At 44.3% G+C, this 21263-nt stretch overlaps 1 protein-coding gene across 1 annotated transcript in view; it reads left to right on the plus strand.

The window, feature by feature from the left end:
* Nucleotides 1-21263, plus strand: part of IMMP1L (inner mitochondrial membrane peptidase subunit 1) — a 52749-nt gene that overhangs the window by 24940 nt on the left and 6546 nt on the right. Inside the window, exons 2-4 of the mRNA XM_044270251.1 lie at nucleotides 8684-8820; nucleotides 8914-9002; nucleotides 10932-11058. Of these exons, the coding sequence (XP_044126186.1) occupies nucleotides 8716-8820; nucleotides 8914-9002; nucleotides 10932-11058 (321 nt within the window). The 5' untranslated portion in view covers nucleotides 8684-8715. The remainder of the gene's footprint in view (nucleotides 1-8683; nucleotides 8821-8913; nucleotides 9003-10931; nucleotides 11059-21263) is intronic.

Genomic DNA, 21263 nt, shown 5'->3' on the forward strand with positions numbered 1-21263 from the left:
TTTTTGCAGACCCATTGAAATGATGGGTCCGCATCCTATCCGCAAAAAAAAAAAAAACGGACACGGAAACAAAATGCGGTCGTGTGCATGAGGCCTTAAAGGGGTTATCCCATCATAGACAATGGGGGCCTATCGCTAGGATATGCCCCCATTGTCTGATAGGTGCGGGTCACACCGCTGGGACCCGCACCTACAAGCAGAACGGAGCAGATAAACTTGAGGAGGGTGCACTGCGCATGCGCAGCCGCCCTCCATTTATTTCGGCCCCATAGAAATGAATGGGAGCGGTGGCTGCGCGGGAGCAGTGCGCTCCCATTCACTTCAATGGGAGAGGCGGGGAGCTGCGCCAGGTGGTGGATGGACCCCGGGAAACCCGAGGTCCTCCAGCCACAACTCTCCCCGGCTCCGTTCTCCTTGTAGGTGCGGTTCCCAGCGGTGGGACCCGCACCTATCAGACAATGGGGGGCATATTCTAGCGATAGGCCCCCATGGTCTATGATGGGATGACCCCTTTTAAGGGCAAAAAAAATTCCTTCCCGACTCCAATCAGATTAACTCCCTGGATCAATGACCCCTCTCTAGTAGCTATAGCCTGTAATATTATTACACTCCAGAAATACATCCAGGCCCCTCCTGGACTCTTTTATTGTACTCGCCATCACCACCTCCTCAGGCAGAGAGTTCCATAGTCTCACTGCTCTTACCGTAAAGAATCCTCTTCTATGTTTGTGTACAAACCTTCTTTCCTCCAGACGCAGAGGATGTCCCCTCGTCACAGTCCTGGGGATAAATAGATGGGAGTGATCGCTGTATTGACCCCTGATATATTTATACATAGTAATTAGATCTCCCCTCAGTCGTCTTTTTTCTAAAGTGAAAAACCCTAATTTTGCTAATCTTTCAGGGTACTGTAGTTGCCCTATTCCAGTTATTACTTTAGTTGCCCTCCTCTGAACCCTCTCCAAGCTCTGCTATGTCTGCCTTGTTCACAGGAGCCCAGAACTGTACACAGTCCTCCATGTGTGGTCTGATCAGTAATTTGTAAAGTGGTAGGACTATGTTCTCATCACGGGCATCTATGCCCTTTTTGATGCAACCCATTATCTTATTGGCCTTGGCAGCAGCTGCCTGACACTGGTTTCTACAGTTAAGTTTGCTGTTCACTAAAATTCCTCGGTCCTTTTCCATGTCGGTGTTACCCAGTGACATGTCTTGTATATCCCCTCTTACTAACTTGCGTGGTTATCTTTACGAACCCCTTGATATATAGTAAAGGTTGCTGTATTTTATTAGTAGTAGTTTATCACTTGTCGGCGTCTATGGCTTTACTCTTTTTTGCATCTTTTAATACAAATCCTTTGGGTCCCTGCTGAGAAACATCATACACTGAAATGCTAAGAGTCAGACGGACGGAATAGAGCTTCATGTTCTTCCTGTTGAAGATGAAAAGCCGGCCTTGCTTTATTCACTTGCCGTGGTACCTGTTTGAAGGTCTCTTGTGCGTCTTACAAGTAGATTAAGGTTGCTGAGCCTGAAACCTTAGGTTCCCTACAATCGTCGGCACTGTTCCTGAGGTAGGACGATGATATTTAGCTGTGAACACTGTCATTAAATTTAGGTCATTGCCTCATTGTAAGTCCATTTCCTTTTCTCTACTCCTTTCCTGAACTAGGTTTGTAGATAAATGTTACCGCTCAAACCTTGTGTTGTCGGAACCTCTTTTACGTACAGTGAATGTTTGTTTGTCCTTTAATACCTTTATGCTCTTAAAGGGAACCTGTCTGTGAAAATGCAAAATAATCTGCAGACACCATGTTATAGAGCAGGAGGAGCTGAGAAGATTGATATATAGTTTTCTGGGAAAAGATTCAGTAAAACTTTGTATTTCATTCATTTACATTCCTGCTCATTCTGGCCTTTTGAAGTCCAGGAGGCGGTCCTATCAGTGATTGACAGCCTCCCCTATATGACTGTGTATACAGAAAGAGCTGTCAATCACTGATAGGACCTCCTCCTGGACTTCAAAGGCCAGAATGGGCAGGAATGTAAATGAATGAAGTACAAGTTTTACTGAACCTTTTCCCATAAAACTATATAGCAATCTTCTCAGCTTCTCCTGATCTATAACATGCTGCCTGCAGCTCAGACACCATATTTAATGTGACAGGTTCCCTTTAAGATAACCATGTAGGAAATTCTGAGTTAGAGGTTGACATTAGTGGCACATCACTAGGATAGGGACCCGCACCTATCTCTAAAACGCGTGAACAAGAGCAAACAGCAAACTTATTTGGGAGTTCTGATTATGGATGGGTCCGCAAAAACAAAAGATGGATGACACACAGACGTCATCTTCATTTTGCAGATCCAAGTTTGCAGCCTAAGGCCTCTTTCATACTGCCGTTTAGTAGGTCGGGCAGGTTGTCCAGGTCCCTGAGCTGGCCCTGGACATATCCCTTCTTCACCCAGACAGCCCCTTGGAGATGAGCATCAGATCATTTAATGCTCTGATCGATGCTCTCCCTTGACCTGCGTTGTATCGTGCCGGGCAAGGGCCGTTTATTTACAGGCTAGGGCAGCGCTAAAGGTGACGTATGTGGAATACGGATGATACACTGAGGGCAAAAACGGACAGCTTCACGGATGGGACACGGACAATTTATTTTTTCACGGCAGTCAAATAGACACTGAAATGGGAAGGAGGCCTCAAGGTGCCCATATCCATTGTATGAAAGTCTGCTGAACCTGCCAATTTTGTCAGGCTAAGGCTACTTTCACACTAGCGTTCGGGTGTCCGCTTGTGAGCTCCGTTTGAAGGGGCTCACAAGCGGCCCCGACCGCATCCGTCCAGCACTAATGCATTCTGAGTGGATGCGGATCCACTCAGAATGCATCAGTCTGGCAGCGTTCAGCCTCCGCTCCGCAGGCGGACACCTGAACGCTGCTTGCAGCGTTCGGGTGTCTGTCTGGCCATGCGGAGGTGTGCGGATCCGTCCAGACTTACAATGTAAGTCAATGGGGACGGATCCGTTTGAAGATGACACACTATGGCATAATCTTCAAACGGATCCGTCCCCCATTGACTTTCAATGTAAAAGTCTGGACGGATCCGTTCAGGCTACTTTCACACTTAGAATTTTTTTTTACAATATAATGCAGACGGATCCGTTCTGAACGGAGCCACCGTCTGCATTATATGAGTGGATCCGTCTCAGACGGATCCGCTCTGAACGCTAGTGTGAAAGTAGCCTAATGTGTATGGGTGACGTTAAAAGGTGGGAGGGGATAGAAGAATTGCGTAGGTTGGGTTTTATTACGTTCAAATTGTTATTTGCGTGACTTCTTACCCTTTCCCCATTGCGATAAACATGCATCCTCAGCCCATTGGAAGTTGGGTCACGTGTCAATGGATGCAAGCATTAGTTTTTCTTTAAAGGGGAGTCTGTCACCTCCATATGGCCATATACGGTGCTTACATGGCTCTGTAGCACACCTATACAGGATTATACGGTACCTTTTGTCTTTGTCTTTAGACTTGCACCAGCAGGAAAAACTGAGTTTAATTCATATGCAAATGAGCACTCGCAAGTGCCCAGGGTGGCGTTCAGTGTGTAGGTGCCCAGGCGGCTCCGCCTTTTTTTCTCTTTACTCCTCCCCAGTCTCTGCCTTTGCCCGCCCTCAAGTCCAAGCCTATGATGAGGCAAGAGACTTGGAGGGAGGGCAAAGGCAGAGACTGGGGAGGAGTAAAGAGAAAAGAAGGCAGAGCAGCCTGGGCACTTACACACTGAACGCCACCCTGGGCACTTGCGAGTGCTCATTTGCATATGAATTAAACTCAGTTTTTCCTGCTGGTGCAAGTCTAAAGACAAAGACAAAGGTACCGTTACAATCCTGTATAGGTGTGCTACAGAGCCATGTAAGCACTGGATATGGCCATATGGAGGTGACAGACTCCCTTTTAAAAGATCCTTTTTGATTCTGGAAACGCGCTGTATTTTTGAACCTGTAGGTGGCACTATAGAGACATTATGCGTCATTTGGGAGGAGATTGATTTTAGCATTTTTTATTTTATTTTATTTTTACCCAGGGTGCATTGCCCCAAAGACTAAAATCTCCACAATGATAATCAGTACTTTTTTATATATATATATTTTTTTTTTTAAATAGGAGTTAAAGGATAAAAATATATTTTACGCTGTATGTACAATTTATTGCACTTTTTTGCAGATTGTAAGCTTGCGCAACCTCTCAGCCGATGCTTCCCAAGCTTGAACCCTCGCATTAACTTTCCGCCGTTTTCTTATGTTAATAGTTTGTAATCCCGGATTACATCAATGTGTTCCCTCATTGTATCCACTATATTTCTCAACTTCATTTTCTCTACGTCTTATTCGGACTACCGCTCTGAGTAAATGGCGGGCAAACAGAAGCCGAATTCTCCGAACTCCGAAGGGGCTGTCCGCGGGCGACGTAATAGAGGCTTTATAAAGCAAAAGACTAATTTATGGGAATCTGTTTTAATTCAGCGAGAACAGAGCCGGCTCCGTTGTGTCTGCGTTTCATATTGTGCTGAGCGTTCTGCCCTCCGAAAAGGGAAGGGGGGGGGGGGGGGATATTTAAAAAAAAAAAAAAAGACTGCATATGGATATTCCCTTGATATCATTCACTTGCTGTGTAATCTTATTATGCAAAGTTCTAATCTCCACCTAGAATGAATGCCTCCGGGTCACAATATAGTTCTATCAAGGTTTTAGAGGTCATGTTTTGTGATCCTTGGCTTATTCTTCTAAGTAGGTCTGGGATTTGAAGGCTATTCCCCTGACGGTGTCAGAGATAAGGCAGTCAAAGCCTGCTGCCTTTTTGGAAGAGGAGACCTACATGAGGTCCCTGGTAGGATTAAACTTGATTTGTAGCCGTCGGATTTCTTAACAGATGTATTATTGGGCAGGGAATAGAGAGCCCACCAGCGCAGTGAAATTGGAACGCGATTGGCATTCTCGGGAAGTCGTCCGCCTGCTCGAACAGCAGCTGCATGTGGATTTGACTTCTTTCAGGTGAAGCTCCTTCCAGTCACTTGGAAAGGATGGGATGAAAAGGAACGTCGGTGATAATTTTGATGTCTGCAAGATTTAGTACCAGTGTAATGGGATTATCAGTAACACCTTCCGCGCAGGAAAAAGCCACCTGGCGCTTTAACTGGCAGTAACTGCAAACTAATCCGTTTCCCATCTCTTGGATGTCATTCATGAGGCTCGAAGCGATTTCCACCCCGCGTGCTGTGATTAATTTTATAAACATAACCAAAAAGAAAAAAAAAAAAACATGTGACGGAGAGGAAGGCAAATGTATTCATGTGGAGAATATGGTTCTTGTCGGGGCCCAAGGCGAGGAACGCTAGAACTTTCTTAACTTCTGCTGAATACTGTTCCATAGGAGGCACACATTCTCTTGTTTTAGGTTTTATTCTTTATTGGAAGGCAATATACTGTTTATCACATTCTGGTTTATTGTATATTTTACGTACATTTTTGTACTAATGTTATATATTGCTATTTATATTTTTAATTGTGTTTTTTTTATTTTTGTTCTAAATTTTTTACTACTGTCTGCTTTGTTTCTATTTGTTGCTTGTATGTATGTATGTATGTATGTACACATTAATGTATGTGACCACACTGTTTTATTAAGCTTGGCCATCCTCGCACTTGGGGCCCATGCACATGACCATATTTTGCATCCATGGCTGATCCACGATTTTTGCGAATTGCTCACGGACTTATTTCTTTCTATGGATCAGCATGTCCGTTTTTCAAGTTACAGAACATGTCCTATTGTCCGTGTTGCAGACAATAATAGTCATTCGTAGCGTTGGGAGTGAGAAAAATGCAGATTGCACACGTAAGGTATCTGTTTTTTGTGCATCTGTGGATTGTGAACTACAATATGGACGTGGTTGTGTGCAGAAGGCCTTACTATATTTTACTGTGTCTTGCTCATCTATTGGGTTTTTTCATTTTTCCATAGTGTGGGTTCACCTGGCACAATTTTGCTGGTTACGGTATGTTTTGCTTTATAAGACAGTGGAGGCAAATCGGAAAAATATTTTATCAGATCTTGGTTCAGACCTCAGGTCAGACCCCCCCCCCCCCCCCCCCACTCTTGATTAGCCCTCTGGTCAGACCCCCACCACTTTTTTTTTATTATTTATTTATTTGACCTTAGATCAGACCTAAAATAAAAGTATCTCTCCTGTTCCGGACGACTCCATCTTCCTGCCCTCACAGCTCCCTGGTCTTCTGCTGTCCGGGTCATAGTGTTGCACCCAGAAGAAGTCCAGGGAGCGGTGAGTACCGCCAACACTACACCAACCACTCCCCGCACCTACTGGAAGCGCTCCTTAGTATTCGTTTTATAAGATACACTGCCATTTTTTCCCCCCACATTTTCTGTGCACATAAATTGCATTTGAGTGTTTGAATAGTTTTTAATTGTTTTTATTTGATTACTTTTTTTATCTTAATTGGTGATTTACTTTATACATCAGTAGTGCATGATAATATGTGTGGAAAGTAGGATCTTTCTCCACCTCAAGCTGTTGTAGTTCCCTTTCCCCTGCCTGCAGGCTAAATGTTCACAAAGATCCTTTAGTTACCTCCAAAAATTTGTTCATGCTAATACAATAAATAGAAAATGAGGAGGAGGATAAGGGGAATAAGCGGACATCTGTTTGGCTCAGAATACTGAGCGCGGTGCTAGCATCGGACTGGGAAGGGCTAACCTCTGAGGACTGGGAAGGGCTAACCTCTGAGGACTGGGAAGGGCTAACCTCTGAGGACTGGGAAGGGCTAACCTCTGAGGACTGGGAAGGGCTAACCTCTGAGGACTGGGAAGGGCTAACCTCTGAGGACTGGGAAGGGCTAACCTCTGAGGACTGGGAAGGGCTAACCTCTGAGGACTGGGAAGGGCTAACCTCTGAGGACTGGGAAGGGCTAACCTCTGAGGACTGGGAAGGGCTAACCTCTGAGGACTGGGAAGGGCTAACCTCTGAGGAGACAAGGGAGAGAATTCTTTTTTTTTCAAAAGACAGAGGTTGCGAAAAGGCCCCAAAACACTACATTTATGGTAATATACATTTACAGCTAAGTTTGCCTACCCAGTCCATAGCAGAAAAATCAGTGGCAGATCAAATGGTGGACATGCTGCCAAGTATACGTCCGACGCGCCTCCTACTCATTAGTGTTGTTTTGCCCCTTTTTTCATTGACTTCTATGGAAAATCTGTAGTATACTGGAGTCGATGGGAAGCTGTCATTTGTGGTTGCAATGTGGATTACACAGAAGAAAACTCATGTTCTCCACTGCTGAATCAGTGGCAGATGTTGCCCTTGTGAACAGAGCCTCAGGGAGTAAAATAGATCATTCCAGTTAGGCCGCATGCAAACCACCTTGCGCAGTACAGGAAACATGGCCCACGTGTCGGCCGCATCTCTCAGACCAGTGATGGCTAACCTCTGGCACTCCAGCTGTGGCGAGACTACGACTCCCATCATGCTCCATTCATTTTATGTGGAGTTTTGAGAACAGCCAAGCAAGTGTGCATCTTGGGAGTCGTAGTTTCCCATACTGCATGCGGTCTAATCCCGTAGATAGGAAATAACTATTAGGTTGGTGGGGGTCCCTTACCCTTGGCATGAATGGAGCAGTAGGTAGAGCATGCGCCCTGTCCCTCCACTCCTATATGGGACACCTAGAAATAGTGTAGTACAGAGCTCGGAGCGGAAGTGTGCATGCTCGACCTGCTTTCCATTTATTTTGGAGGTACTGGAACCCTTCTTATGATCAGTGGTGATCCCAGCAGTCATACACCCCTCTAATCTTAATTGTTGACCCCTTTCCTGTGGATAGAGGATTAGGACCAGAATTCCACTTTATTCGTGTATTTTTGCTGCTGTATAGCACTAGGACCGTAGGTTCAAAGGTAAGATGCCCGTGCTCTTCTCATATAGTTCTGCCTGCATTAAAGGGGTTGTCTCATGTCTCAGGCTCCTGAAATATTTCCTGATGCTTGCAACCCTAGGGGTGAGTTCTGGATACTTGTACGCTTCACAGCGGGGGAAATGCAGAATTACATGCCTGCCATTCACGGCTGTCGCTGTAGTCCACCAGAATGAAAGCCGCCCTTACTTCCTGAGTGGGAGACCTTCCACTGTGATGTCTGTATCCCCTAGTACAGTGTATGGACGGGGACGACCTCTGTAAATATGTGGACATGCAGAAAATGTACCACAATATAAGGGCTCATCCACACCAATTTGTGTGCGTTTACGCACCAAAAAACACATTTCACTTGCTGTCTTCTGTGCGGATTTGATTTGGTTTTGTATCAACATAATTGACACGCTGCGTATTTCTAAATCCACATGGCAATTTCTGCACAGAAAGAAAGAAGCAAGGTGTAGACAAGATTTGTCCGATCTCATACACTTTGCTGGCCGGTATCCGTGTTTTGTGGATCCACAATTTGCGGACCCCAAAACAACAACGGTCGTGTGCTTGAACCCTAAATGAGGTGAAATACTTTTATATTTTGTTGCCGCCACTTTACAGAATGTGATAATGTAAATGTTTGCACTTTTTTATTTTTTTTCTCTAATATGCATGATTTTATTATTTTGTCTTGCAGGACGGCCTTTAACAAAACAGCGAACATCTAGTATGATCAGAAAGGTGATCGGGAAGTCGCTGGGCTTCCTGGGGTACGCCATTCAGTACGGCTGCATAGCTCATTGTACATTCGAATATCTTGGAGAAATTGTGATTGTAAGTATCATCTCTTCCTTCTGGAAATTGTAAAAAGCAATCTTTAGTCTATTGTATTTGTGTGACGCGTGCATTGTACGCTTCCCATTGCAGTGTTCGGGGCCCTCGATGGAACCAACCATAAAAAATTATGACATTTTAGTTTGTGACAATTTGAGTCGACACCTTTATTCCATTCACAAGTAAGTGAACACATTTCAAAATGTGGAGTCCTCGTTATATAAGCTATGAAATTATTATTATATTTATGTTTTTGCTTTTATCCTTGTAGTTTAACTGTCTATTATGGCTTTCAGTTGTGGAACGTGAAGGTAAAACGTCTTCGAGCCTAATAATGTAGTTTGCTGGAACTACGGAGGACTTGGTCTGGTGGTGGACTGTGTGACTTCTCTGGCATTATTTCTGGTTGATCATAGCTGTTGTGATGAGATACCATCTGTAGACCTCTAATAATGTAGTACTGTGGTGGTCCTTACAAACCATTTTTTAATAAGATCTTTGATACAGGTTGCATTAAGTCTCCCAGCCAAACCACCTATGGTGTGTCAGATATAGCGGTATTTATATACCTGCTGAGTTCCTCAGTACTTCTGGTTGCATTGCTGTGCCTTCTAGCTATTGATTTCAATGCACCTGACAATAGTATCTGCATGGAGCATTAAAGGGCTATTCTGGTTAGAAAAAGTTGTCCCGTATCCACGGGATAGGGAATAACTATTAGATCGGTGGGGGTCCTTGCACTGGGTAGGAGGAGCTCCACAGGATATAGGGTCCCCATACTCTTGATCGGTGGGGGGTCCCAGCAGTAGGACTCACACTGATCTAATAGTTATCCTCTATTCTGTGGACAGAGGATAACTTTTTCTAAAGAGAATACCCCTTTTTTACTTTTTGCATTCTCCAAACAGGCCATAAACCGGACAAGAAGGGATTCAGTAATTCTGGGTGGTACTTATCTAGAAAGCAAGAAGCAGCGTGGCTGTCCGGAGTATAGGTCATCAAACTCTAGCCCTGAGAACCCCTTTAAGTAGTTTAGTCTCTAGATTCACAACCTGTGGTACATGTAGCCCAGGGGCAACAATACCAGGTCTCTAGAGGGTATCGCAGGGTCATGTTCCAGCACTTCCCCGATCACCAACCGCCTCTGCTACTACTTCAGTGATTGTATAAAGAGGGACTAGGAAATGGAGACCAGTGGTAACCCCAGAAGTCAGAGGAGGGGAAGCGGGATATCACTGCTTCAGGTGTTTTATGCTGTTCTGAAACTTGTAAATATTAAAATGACTGGCCGCACAAGCCCTTAAATCCGGTTTCAGACAGGCAGCCACCAAAACGGCTAAAACATCAGTACAGTATGAAGACCTCACCAAACAATTTTGCTCTTGTATAAAAAGCCAACCCCTCCAATTTTCCATCCTTTACTAGAAGGACTTCTTAGCTATGATACGTTTAGTGGACACTTTTTTTTTTGAGGCCTATAGAGTGCCCACGATCAGTCAGTAGAGTATAAAAGAAGGTAAAACCAAATGGCATTTGATCTTTAATTACTATTTAACTTCCTTTTGCTTGGCTAAGGGATGTAGAAACCCCTTTGCACCGTTTCTACCCCCTTGTGTCTGCCAACCAGTTCCTTTTCTCCCTCCCTGCCTAATCTTCGTCTGTCACAGGCAGCTGGCACTTTCCGTCCCCAGCTAGAAGTCTGGGGGAGCTCGGTCCCAGATGAGCTGACGGCGCTACCGTTGGCTCTATCTCCTTTGCTTGCTGCTTCACTGAAGCATTGCAGGACTTTCTCAAGCTTTGGCATTCAGTCAGGATGCCAGGTGCAGGTCTTGTCGTAAAAGTATATTTCGCTGCTTTTTGTTTTCTCTCTCTCTCTCCTTGCGTAGACGCGTGCATTATTGTTAACGTTTGCCCTTTTGAACACATTTTTTGTTTTATGTGTATATATATGTGTATGTGTGTATATATATATATATATATATATATATATATATATATATATATATATATATATATATATATTATATTTTTTTTTTTTTTTTTTTTTTTTTTTTAAATCTTTCTTTTTAGCTTTGGTCGGCCATCTAAAACGTTTTATTTTGTCATTCCAGGGGTGACGTTATAATTGCAAAGAGTCCGAACAAACCAAACATTAATATCTGCAAAAGGGTAATTGGATTGGAAGGTGACAAAGTCTGCACTAGCAGCCCAACAGACTTCATCAAGAGGCACACATTCGTGAGTACCGCCCTCTGTCTGCATTTGGTTACATATTGGCCCATACAGACTTGCTAAATAGTACTGTGCCTATATATGATGCTGTATATTTTGGTACTATACGATGTAGATCTGCTCAGACTTAATTCTTTTTTTTGTTTTGTTTCTCTTTCTTCACTTTTCACAAGTGTTAGTCACTAGGAATTTTCAGGCTGTGGTGTCCTTATGGGCTACCCCCTGAGGTCTAGGGATGGGTGTGTTTTGCCATTAGGTTCCTCACCCCCCAAGCCGCTTGGTTCAGGGATTAGCCAGAGCTTGACTGAGGCTCTTGGCCAACATCTGGAATGGTAGCTTAGGTGGAAACCAGAGCAAGATGGGTGCTTTCTTGGCTTTTGCTGAGGATGGCCACTATTCCCTGGCCCGATAGACCACGTCCTGGTGCACGGGATGAAGCAAGTCATGTTCCTCGGTCTTTCAATCAAAGATGTAGTTGTTTGTGATTTCAATAGCTGATGCTAGGATCGAATTTTTTACATTTATTATATATGATTGTTGAAAAATGGGTACCTTTTGGTGAATAATAATAAAAGAAATATAGTAAGAAAATGAAGTAATTAATTTCAATGTAAAACAGGCTATAAAGTAAGACAATTACTTGGAAAACTCCATCTATAACGCTACTTTTGACCTGTTTACTAGGGTTTGGGAAGCTATTGATAGTTCCTCTAGTACTGTGATGGCTAAATTAATTGAGAAGAGGCAAGACATTTGCTCCACCGTGCTGGGTAAAGCGATTCTCCGCTATTGATTTCAGTTGTTGTTCTTTTCCTTCCTACGAGCAGTACAACAAAACTGACGCAATGGACACCAGCGGCACCCAACAAACTCCATTGACTATAATAAGGTCCATAGGTTGTCCATCATTTTACCAAAGTATTTTGTCAAGTGTATTAGTGGAATCTGCAACTAAGGCTCCTAATAGAGCTTCCAATGCAATTGTGGACACAGATTCCTAATCATTTCGATATATTACACATGGGGAGTGGGCAATGGGATCAAGTCCCATCCGGAGAAACTAGAACTAGAGTATATTATGACATTTATTGGGGATCGCTATGTTTCTTTATATATTTATGCCTCGGATGTCTTCAGATGAAGGGTTGAGCAGCTCTGGTTGACCACATCGGACTTGGTAGACGCGTGGATATTGGGCAGTGGGATCATCATTACCCCCATCCCTCCCTCCCCCCCCTAGTTAAGGGCAGGATATTGTGGTACTGTTGTTGAATAGTTGCACACTATTATTTTGAGGGTACCTGAGCAACATATGTTCTTTCTCTGTCTTTGGTAAGAGAATTTGGCTTAAAGAGAATTTTTCCCCTCTCCTGACATGTCTGTTTTGGTAACTACTTGCATCCCCCATGTAATAACAATTCTGGAGCCTCTATTCTTGTGACTCTATGTTGTGCCGTTCTTAATTTATAACATCTATCGAAAATAATGGCATTCCTAAGAGTTTGCAGTGAAGGTCCAAATGGATGTTACCAGTTGGGAGTGTGTCCCTGCACAGTCTGACACTGGCAGCACTGATTTGGATAGTGTCAGACTGTTCAGGGACACCCCCAACTGGTAACACCCACCTGGACCTTCATTGAAAACCAGTAGTAATTCATTCATAACTTCTAGCAAAAATAATAAAGGGATAGAACAACATAGAATGCTAAGAATAGATGCTCCAGAATTGTAATTACATGGGGAATGCAAGTGTTTTTATTTTTTTAAAAAGGAGCTGTCACATGTCTGTTTTTAGTGAGTGTTCATGAGCGGTCAGTAAAGTAGAGAGAAGATTTCAGTGAGAAGGAGGCAGAACCGTCCCCACAGACTGTGAAAACCTACAGGGTGTATGGTAATAAAAATCTATTCAGAGGTGTCTTTACTTGTTTTTAAATTCACTGGCGCCTTCTCAAACAGCTGATCGGCGGATGTCCTGGGTGTCCCGGAGGAGAGGTTATCAGTTGTAAAGTCTCGAAATTCCTTTAACCTTTAAATCCTGGACAACCCCTTTAAAGGGAACCTGTCATCAACGTTATGCTGATCTCACTGACGGCAGTATAAATTAGTGACAGAAATGCTGATCTCAGCGCTGTGTCCCTCATGAGCTAAAAGTGGTTGCTGAGAACCAGCATCATAATCATTGCAGCCCAGGCCTGGAAAAGAGTCAAATCTACCTGAGAAGAGTCCTGGTTATTATAATCTCCTGCTCTCACCCATCTGCTGATGATCGGTAGTTCTCTCCTAGAGAGAAAGGGAGAAAACTAGGTAGAAGACTGTCGGCCATCAGCAGGGAGAGCAGGAATCCATGAATAACCAGGACTCTTCTCAGGTGGCCGTGACTCTTTTCCAGGCCCGGTCTGCAATGATTGTGATGTTGGTTCTCAGCAACTACTTACTTTTAACTTATAAATGACAGACCCCTGAAATCAACTCGCCTGTCTCTACTTTATTCTGCCGCTAGTATGGGCAACATAAAGTTGATGACTCGTTCCCTTTAAGGGCAAAACTGTAATAATATACGATGTACCTGATGATAAACGTTTAGAGCGTTGTTCATGGTGGTGGTACTGAGACCATAAACACTACAGAATTTGTGCGATTTGAAAAATGACTCAAACCTGCAAAGGAGACAATATGGACAATCGCAATACATTAGTAAGTGCCTAGTATTCACTTTCTCTACATGTTAAATGCCACTTGCTGAAGTGAGTGATCCCCTTTTAAATGTCAGCCATGTAATAAAGTGATCAGGTTTGCCCTTAAGGCTAGGGCTACACGGCGACCTGTCGCCAAAAAGTCGCGCAACATTTTTTATAATGATAATCAATGGTGTCCAAGTTGGATTTTTGTGTGACTGTCGCGTTGCAGTTGTAACATGTCACAGTGCAATGCTATTGACTATGATTGCAAAAAATGTCATGCAACATGAAAGTCGCCTAATGCATCGCAGTGTAGTTGTACCCTTTTTGTCACATGACACATGTCGCCCTGCAACCCTAGCCTGACCCTGGGTTCACACCTGAGCGTTTTACAGCGCGTTCAAACGCGCTGTAAAACGCTTAAGACATGAAAACCAATGCTTCCCTATGGGAAGGGTTCACACCTGGGCGTTTTACAGCGCGTACGAACGCGCTGTAAAACGCCCGACGCTCAAACAAGTACTTGAGCTTCTTTGGGGCGTTTTGACGCGCGTTTGTGGCCATAGGACACTGCAGTCAATGACTCAAACGCGCGTTTACTATTACAAAAACGCGCGACAAAAACGCGCGTAAAACGCGCGTTTGAGGAACGCTCAGGTGTGAACCCAGGGTAAAGCTAGCTGTACTTAGCCATAATCTGGCCGATAAGTTTCACAAACCATCGATCTATCAACACACCAGACTAAACTGGCCGATCCGGGAGATTGTGTGTTTTTTTTTTTTTTTTTTTAATTTATTAAAAATTTTTTATATTAAGGCCTCATGCACACGGCCGTTGTGTGTTTTGTGGATCCGCAAACCACGGATGGCGTCCGTGTGCGTTCCACAATTTGCAGAACGGCACGGACAGCCTTTGATAAAACTGCCTATTCTTGTCCGCAAAACAGACAAGAATAGGACAGGTTGTTTTTTTTTGTTTTTTGCGGACCACGGAACGGAGTGCTGTCTGCATCTTTTGCGGCCCCATTGAAGTGAATGGGTCAACATTCGAGCCGCAAATACTGTGGCTCGGATGCGGACCAAAACAATGGTCGTGTGCATGAGTTCTTAGAGTGAGATTGCGGCAAGTGGCAAATAGCTGACCCCATTGCCACACACTTGTAGTTTTCCATGTTTTTTTAGGCTGCTATTGATGATTCATTTAATGCTTGGCTGTAATGATCCAAACTGGCCATTTTGTCAAACTTTCAGGTGTGCAGCAGCTTTTCTTACCAGCTTTGTCTGATAAAGGGGTTTTAAAGTGACGACCTAATGAGGCTAATAAACAAGGGTTGTCCTGCCTCTTAACCATGGCATACGGTGAGGCATTAGTAATGGTCCCCCTGAGCTAAGTTGTTATTGATAATAATAATATTATTATTATTAATAATTAATAATTTTTTTATTTTTTATAATAAAGGGCAGTTCCAGTTACTAAAGAAGTTTTTATATTTGTCCTAATTGACTCAAATGTTTGGATTTTCCAACTGGACCCCTTTTGGCGCAGTATTTTCACACCTTAGAAAAGTCATCAGAGCCCTTGTATCCAAACTTTCTAAAGCACAAAGAGTAGCACAATGGCGGTCCCAAGGGACTCTCACCGATCAGGGGTGTCAAATAAGGGTGAGTGCACACCACCGTTATACACTTCCATTGTTCTGCTCGGTTTCAAAGAGCAGAACAACAAAAATAATGGGAGTGCCAAATAGTTCACCTAATGGAGTCTATTGACTACAGTGGAGTCCGTTCAGAATTCTGTTTTCGACTGGACCGTAAAGTCCTGATCTTTTTGATGGAATCTGCAACAGAGCATCCAATGCAGATTTTTGTACTATTACCCCCATGCCATATCTGAACTCCCTCTCTCTTATTTTACCAATTTACATGTCCTTCCACCATCAAAAAGAAAAAACAATATCTCAGAAAGATCCATTATGACCTTCCGGCTATAAACCTGCTGTAGAAAAAATACAAAGATAAGCAGGAGTTGAGATTATTAACATCCCATCCATCCTCCCTTTTATTGTATCCGCTTCTATAATCCTGGTGTTTTTGAGAGGACCCGAGGAGAAATAATGGCCGAAATCAAAATGCATTCTGCTGACTTGTCACTTAAGGAGAATGAGTACTTATTAATGACCCTTAATACAGCCCTGAGCCGTAGATAGGGAACTTTTTGTCAACTTGCGTGTGATAAAGCACTGGGATACGTCTGCATTTCTCAGCAACGCTCCCCTGGCGATCAATAGCTGCATACTGTAAATGCGTTGTCTGGTGCGAGGCACAAATCTATTTACTTTTGCTGCTAAGTGAAATTGCCTTGGAGCCGCCATCCATTCATTGTGGAGATCACTTCATTCTGACGATAAATTCACATTAGTGTTGTCCTTTTTATAGCTGTTATTTTTAATGATGATGATTTATTATATACCGTATTTTTTGCCCTATAAGACGCGCCTAGGTTTTAAAGGAGGGAATGAGAACAAAATTCATTTTTCATCAGACCTCAGATCAGATCCCTATGCAGATTAAACTGCATCTCAAACCCACAATTTGACCTCAGATTAGACCCCCAATGTTAATTAGCCCCCAAACAAACCTCAGATCCCCAATGCTGATTACACCACAACTCAGACCTCCAATTTGAAATCAGATCAGACCCCCCCCCCCCCCCCCATGCTAAGTAGACCCCACAGATCGCACCCCAGTTGATGATTAGACCATAGTTCAGACCCAAAATGTTAATCAGACCTAAGGTCAGACAAAAAAAAAATTAACTCTCCTTGCCGCTGCTGCTCTTGAGATCCAGTGCTCTTCTTGTCGCAGCACTGTGCTGTCACCCGATGTCGCACAGAGCGTGCCTATGTCCTTATACTGTGAGCCGGTCACACTGCGCCGGCAGAAGACAACCAGGGAGCGGTGAGTACAGAGCCAGCACAGGGAGTGCTGTATACACTGCTCCTCGGTCCTACAGTGGAAGCGCTCATTAGTATTCGTCCTATAAGACAATTTTTTTCGGGGGGTACGTCTTATAGGGCGAAAAATACGGTATGTTTTATTTATTAGAACACTATTATGTTGTAGCTGGCCTGTCTCGCACGACCCTTTTTGCCGCCGTCCTTCTAAAGGGTTCTTCAGTCAAGCTCATATCGAAAGCTTTTTAGAAAATGTTCCAAATTGAAGTGCTCAATATAGGGACAGTGCAAAATATTCCGCATCCAGACTCTGAGGTCCATAGGCTATCGAAGGTCCCCCCAAGGTCCAAGAATTTTTTTATTTATTTTTTTATTATGTTGCAGATAACTCAGAATATCCTCCATGGTCATCATGAATTTGGAAGTGAAAACTATATTCTTACAAGGGGTCTATAGACAAGTGGGCAAGCTGTTAGCCAAAGGAGCGTTCAACCAGCAGCTATCATCGAAACCGCAAACCTAATTGACATGCTGCAGATTTGGAAGACATCCGCAAAGTGCACATGAAATTTGTTTAATCTCCTTCGTTTTGCTGGTACTGTATTGCGCTGCAGTTTTTCTGCACGGAAGTCCGTATTGTGGGCAGGTGCCGTAAATGGTCGGGCAGTCCCGCCTAAATGCAAGGGTTCAGATGATATGCATCTAATTTGTATCGCCAGTATGGGATCCACCTGCAGTGAAGAACAGTAAGTACTTACCTGACAGATCTCGCACCGCTCAGGTTTACCCAGATACAGCAGACTTCACGTCGACGACACATGGCCACTGCAACCAATCGCTGGCCTTGTTGGGTGCACCACTGAGGCCAGTGATTGGTTGCAGTGGTCACATGTTGTTGACTTCATTTAACCAGCCTGGTAAATAGAACCGGGCTGTGAGATCTGTCAGGTAAGTACTTGGATGGGATCAACCAGCAGTGAAGAACAGGTAGGTACTTACCTGGCAGATCTCTTATAGCCACTTAGGTTTTCCTGGCCCGGCTCTACTTACCAGGCAGCGGTGGTGACCTCACGTTGTCAACACGTGACCACTGTAGACAATCGCTGGCCTCAGCGGCGCACCTGGCGCGGCCATACATTGGCTGCAGCAGTCATGTGTTGTCTATGTGACTTGCAGCAGCCTGGTAAATAGAGCCCAGCTGGGAAAACCTGGCTGGTGATGTGAGTTCTGCCAGGTAAGTACTTACCTGTTGTTCACTGCAGGTACAAGTACTTACCTGTCAGATCTCACACTGCCACTCAGGTTTTCCCAGCCTGGCTCTGCTCTATTTACCAGGCTGCAGTGGTGACATCATGTCGACAACAGGTGACCACTGCAGCCAATCACTGTGCACCCGACAGGGTCATGTGTTGTCGACGTGATGTCACTTCTACAGCTAGGTAAATGGAGGCCAGCCGAGTGAACCAGAGCGGTGACTCTGGATCTGTCAGGTAAGTTGTGCTTAGTTCTTCTTTTCAGGTGGTTCCCGGGGGCTGTTGGGTTTTCTTCTGAATCTGGACAACCAGTTAATAAACTACGATGGGTAAGAGCCCTGACGAAGGTCTGTTCAGAAGTTTGGTTTCTTCATGTAGAACTCTCTACGGAAAGTTAACCTGTTACAAGTAAGCATTCGCTCTGTTCTCCAGCAGCCGTTGGCGTAATTAGATAGTGTGCCCCCCAAGAGATGGACACAGATATCGAACTTTGTACATTGATTCTTTGTGCATTGAACATGAAGAACGGCCGCGGATCAGTCATGTGACTTTATAAACAACCTGCTGGGATCTCAATCAAATCAGTACAATTCATTACAAGCTCGTCGATGTCATTTGCTACTGTCGCCTTTCATCATATTTCATTTTAATCAAGAAAGGTAACACCTGTGGTTTAGCCACAAAAGCCGCTTTTGTGAAGCGAACACCCGCAGGCGACTAGGCAATTACATTTGATGCTTGTTCCAAAAGTGGGAAGCACTTAAATAGACCCCGGTAGGGATAGTTGAGAAGAAAAGATTTACTTGTATTATCTGCCACCCAGATTAAGTTCTTATAAGCCTTGTTCTCCTCTAACTCCTGTGCCATTCACCCCACCGCTGTCCTCAAGTCACTGGCCACAGTAGGGTCACACGACAACCCGGCACAGGTGTTATGGACGTGAAGACACAAACCAGTAAAGTTCTTCTGATCCAGCCTATGAGATTGTATATAGGAACATAACAAGTTTCTCATAGAGAACTGGGCACGTCCTGGTATATGGGACCAACATTTTGGATGCACCCACTCTGGACCTACATGCAGTGGGGGAAAAAAAGCCATGGCAAGCTATAAATCGTTACATGCGGATTTTACTTTTGTGGTGTTGACCTCTCTGGGTTTGTATGATTAGAGTGATACAAAGTATATATAGTTAATTTTTGTATGTTTCACTGCTATGGACACAGTGATACCAAATATGTAGAGAGGGTTTTACTTTTGCAAATTTTTTTCCATTGAAAAACTTTCAATCAAAAAAAGTGTATTCTCTTTAGATTTTTTATTTTTTTTTATTTATTTTTTCTCATAAATCTTTAACTTTTTCTGTAATGTATTAGGCGGTGTTCACATCACATTTTCCCATCCGTTTCATGTATATGTTAAAGTATGCCTTCCACCATACAGTGGCAGCCACTTTTTTTTTTTTTTTTTGGGTAATGTCTATGTTAAACAGAGGCATAAAACATGTGAACCCAGCCTTAGTCCCACAACGGGGACTTTTAACAGGCGGTCTTTTGATCGCTTCAATAATGCACTGTACTGTTTATGCAGTACAGAATATTATACTGTCAGTGCTAGTGCTATTGTGGAGATGCCACAGTTGCTATTGATCACAGCATCTAAGAGGCTAAACAGTCCTGATCAGCACTTCTGCTTGATCTGGGGCGTTAGAGCCGAGCCCTAACTCTCCACTGCTCGGGAGACAGACTTAGGCCAAAGTAAAAAGGACACAGCCAGTCCTATGGCCCGTTAGTGATGGCCGTAAAAAGGTGCTGCTAAAGAGGTCTGCTGTCAGGAGACCACAGTGTCACTGGAGCACCACAGCCTCTTGAAACTGCTGATCAGCGAGGGTGCCAGACCCCTGCCGATCAGATATTGATGATATATCCTGAGGATAGAACATTAATACTGAACTCCTTTAATGACAAGGGTGTAGAACTGGTAGGTGCCTACTGATTCTCTTTGAAGGTGGTCCCAAGAGAAGAAAGAGGGGCAGATATAAGGGAGGTGGCCAACATCTCATAGTGATGGGGACCTCTGGGAAATATCATTAGGGCATGCATACTCTAAGGCGACCATATGCATAAAAAACGGACTTATGTATGCAAGGTTGCAGAATTTTCAGTATGCCTGCAAAAAGTGGTTGCGCAGAATTTGAAAATATTGGCCGCTTTCTTCCAAAAAACAGCATGCCACTTGTCGATGGTTTAGCTGGTATTGCAGCTCAGCACTTTTGAAGTGAATGAGGCTGAGCTGCAATACCACACATAACCTTTGTATGGATGTGGTGCTGTTTTTGTAATGAACCAGCCGTGTTTTTCTAAGGCCTCATGCACATGACCGTTTTTTTTATTTTTTTAAGGTCCGCAAAAACTGGGTCCGTAGGTCTGTGACCGTTTTTTCGTCCGTGGGTCTTCCTTGATTTTTGGAGGATCCACGGACATGAAAAAAAAAAGTCGTTTTGGTGTCCGCCTGGCCGTGCGGAGCCAAACGGATCCGTCCTGAATTACAATGCAAGTCAATGGGGACGGATCCGTTTGACGTTGACACAATATGGTGCAATTGCAAACGGATCCGTCCCCCATTGACTTTCAATGTAAAGTCAGGAGTCCCTTTTATACCATCGGATCAGAGTTTTCTCCAATCCGAAGGTATATTTTAACTTGAAGCGTCTCCATCACCATGGGAACGCCTCTATGTTAGAATATACCATCGGATTTTAGTTAGATCGTGAAACACAGATCCGACAGTATATTCTAACACAGAGGCGTTCCCATGGTGATGGGGACGCTTTAGGTTAGAATATACTAAAAGAACTGTGTACATGACTGCTCCCTACTGCCTGGCAGGTGCTGCCAGGCAGCAGGGGGCAGACCCCCCCCCTGTAGTTAACACATTGGTCGCCAGTGCGGCCGACCCCCCCCCCCCCCCCCCCTGTAGTATTGTAGATTAATTGGTGGCCAGTGGGCCCCCCCCTCCCACCCCTGTAGTACTGTAGATTCATTGGTGGCCGGTGGGCCCCCCTCCCCTCCCACCCCTGTAGTACTGTAGATTCATTGGTGGCCGGTGGGCCCCCCTCCCCTCCCACCCCTGTAGTACTGTAGATTCATTGGTGGCCAGTGGGCCCCCCTCCCCTCCCACCCCTGTAGTACTGTAGATTAATTGGTGGCCAGTGGGCCCCCCTCCCCTCCCACCCCTGTAGTACTGTAGATTCATTGGTGGCCAGTGGGCCCCTCCCACCCCTGTAATACTGTAGATTCATTGGTGGCCAGTGGGCCCCCTCCTAA

Source organism: Bufo gargarizans, chromosome 10 (assembly GCF_014858855.1).
Source record: "Bufo gargarizans isolate SCDJY-AF-19 chromosome 10, ASM1485885v1, whole genome shotgun sequence".
Taxonomy (NCBI): Eukaryota; Metazoa; Chordata; class Amphibia; order Anura; family Bufonidae; genus Bufo; species Bufo gargarizans.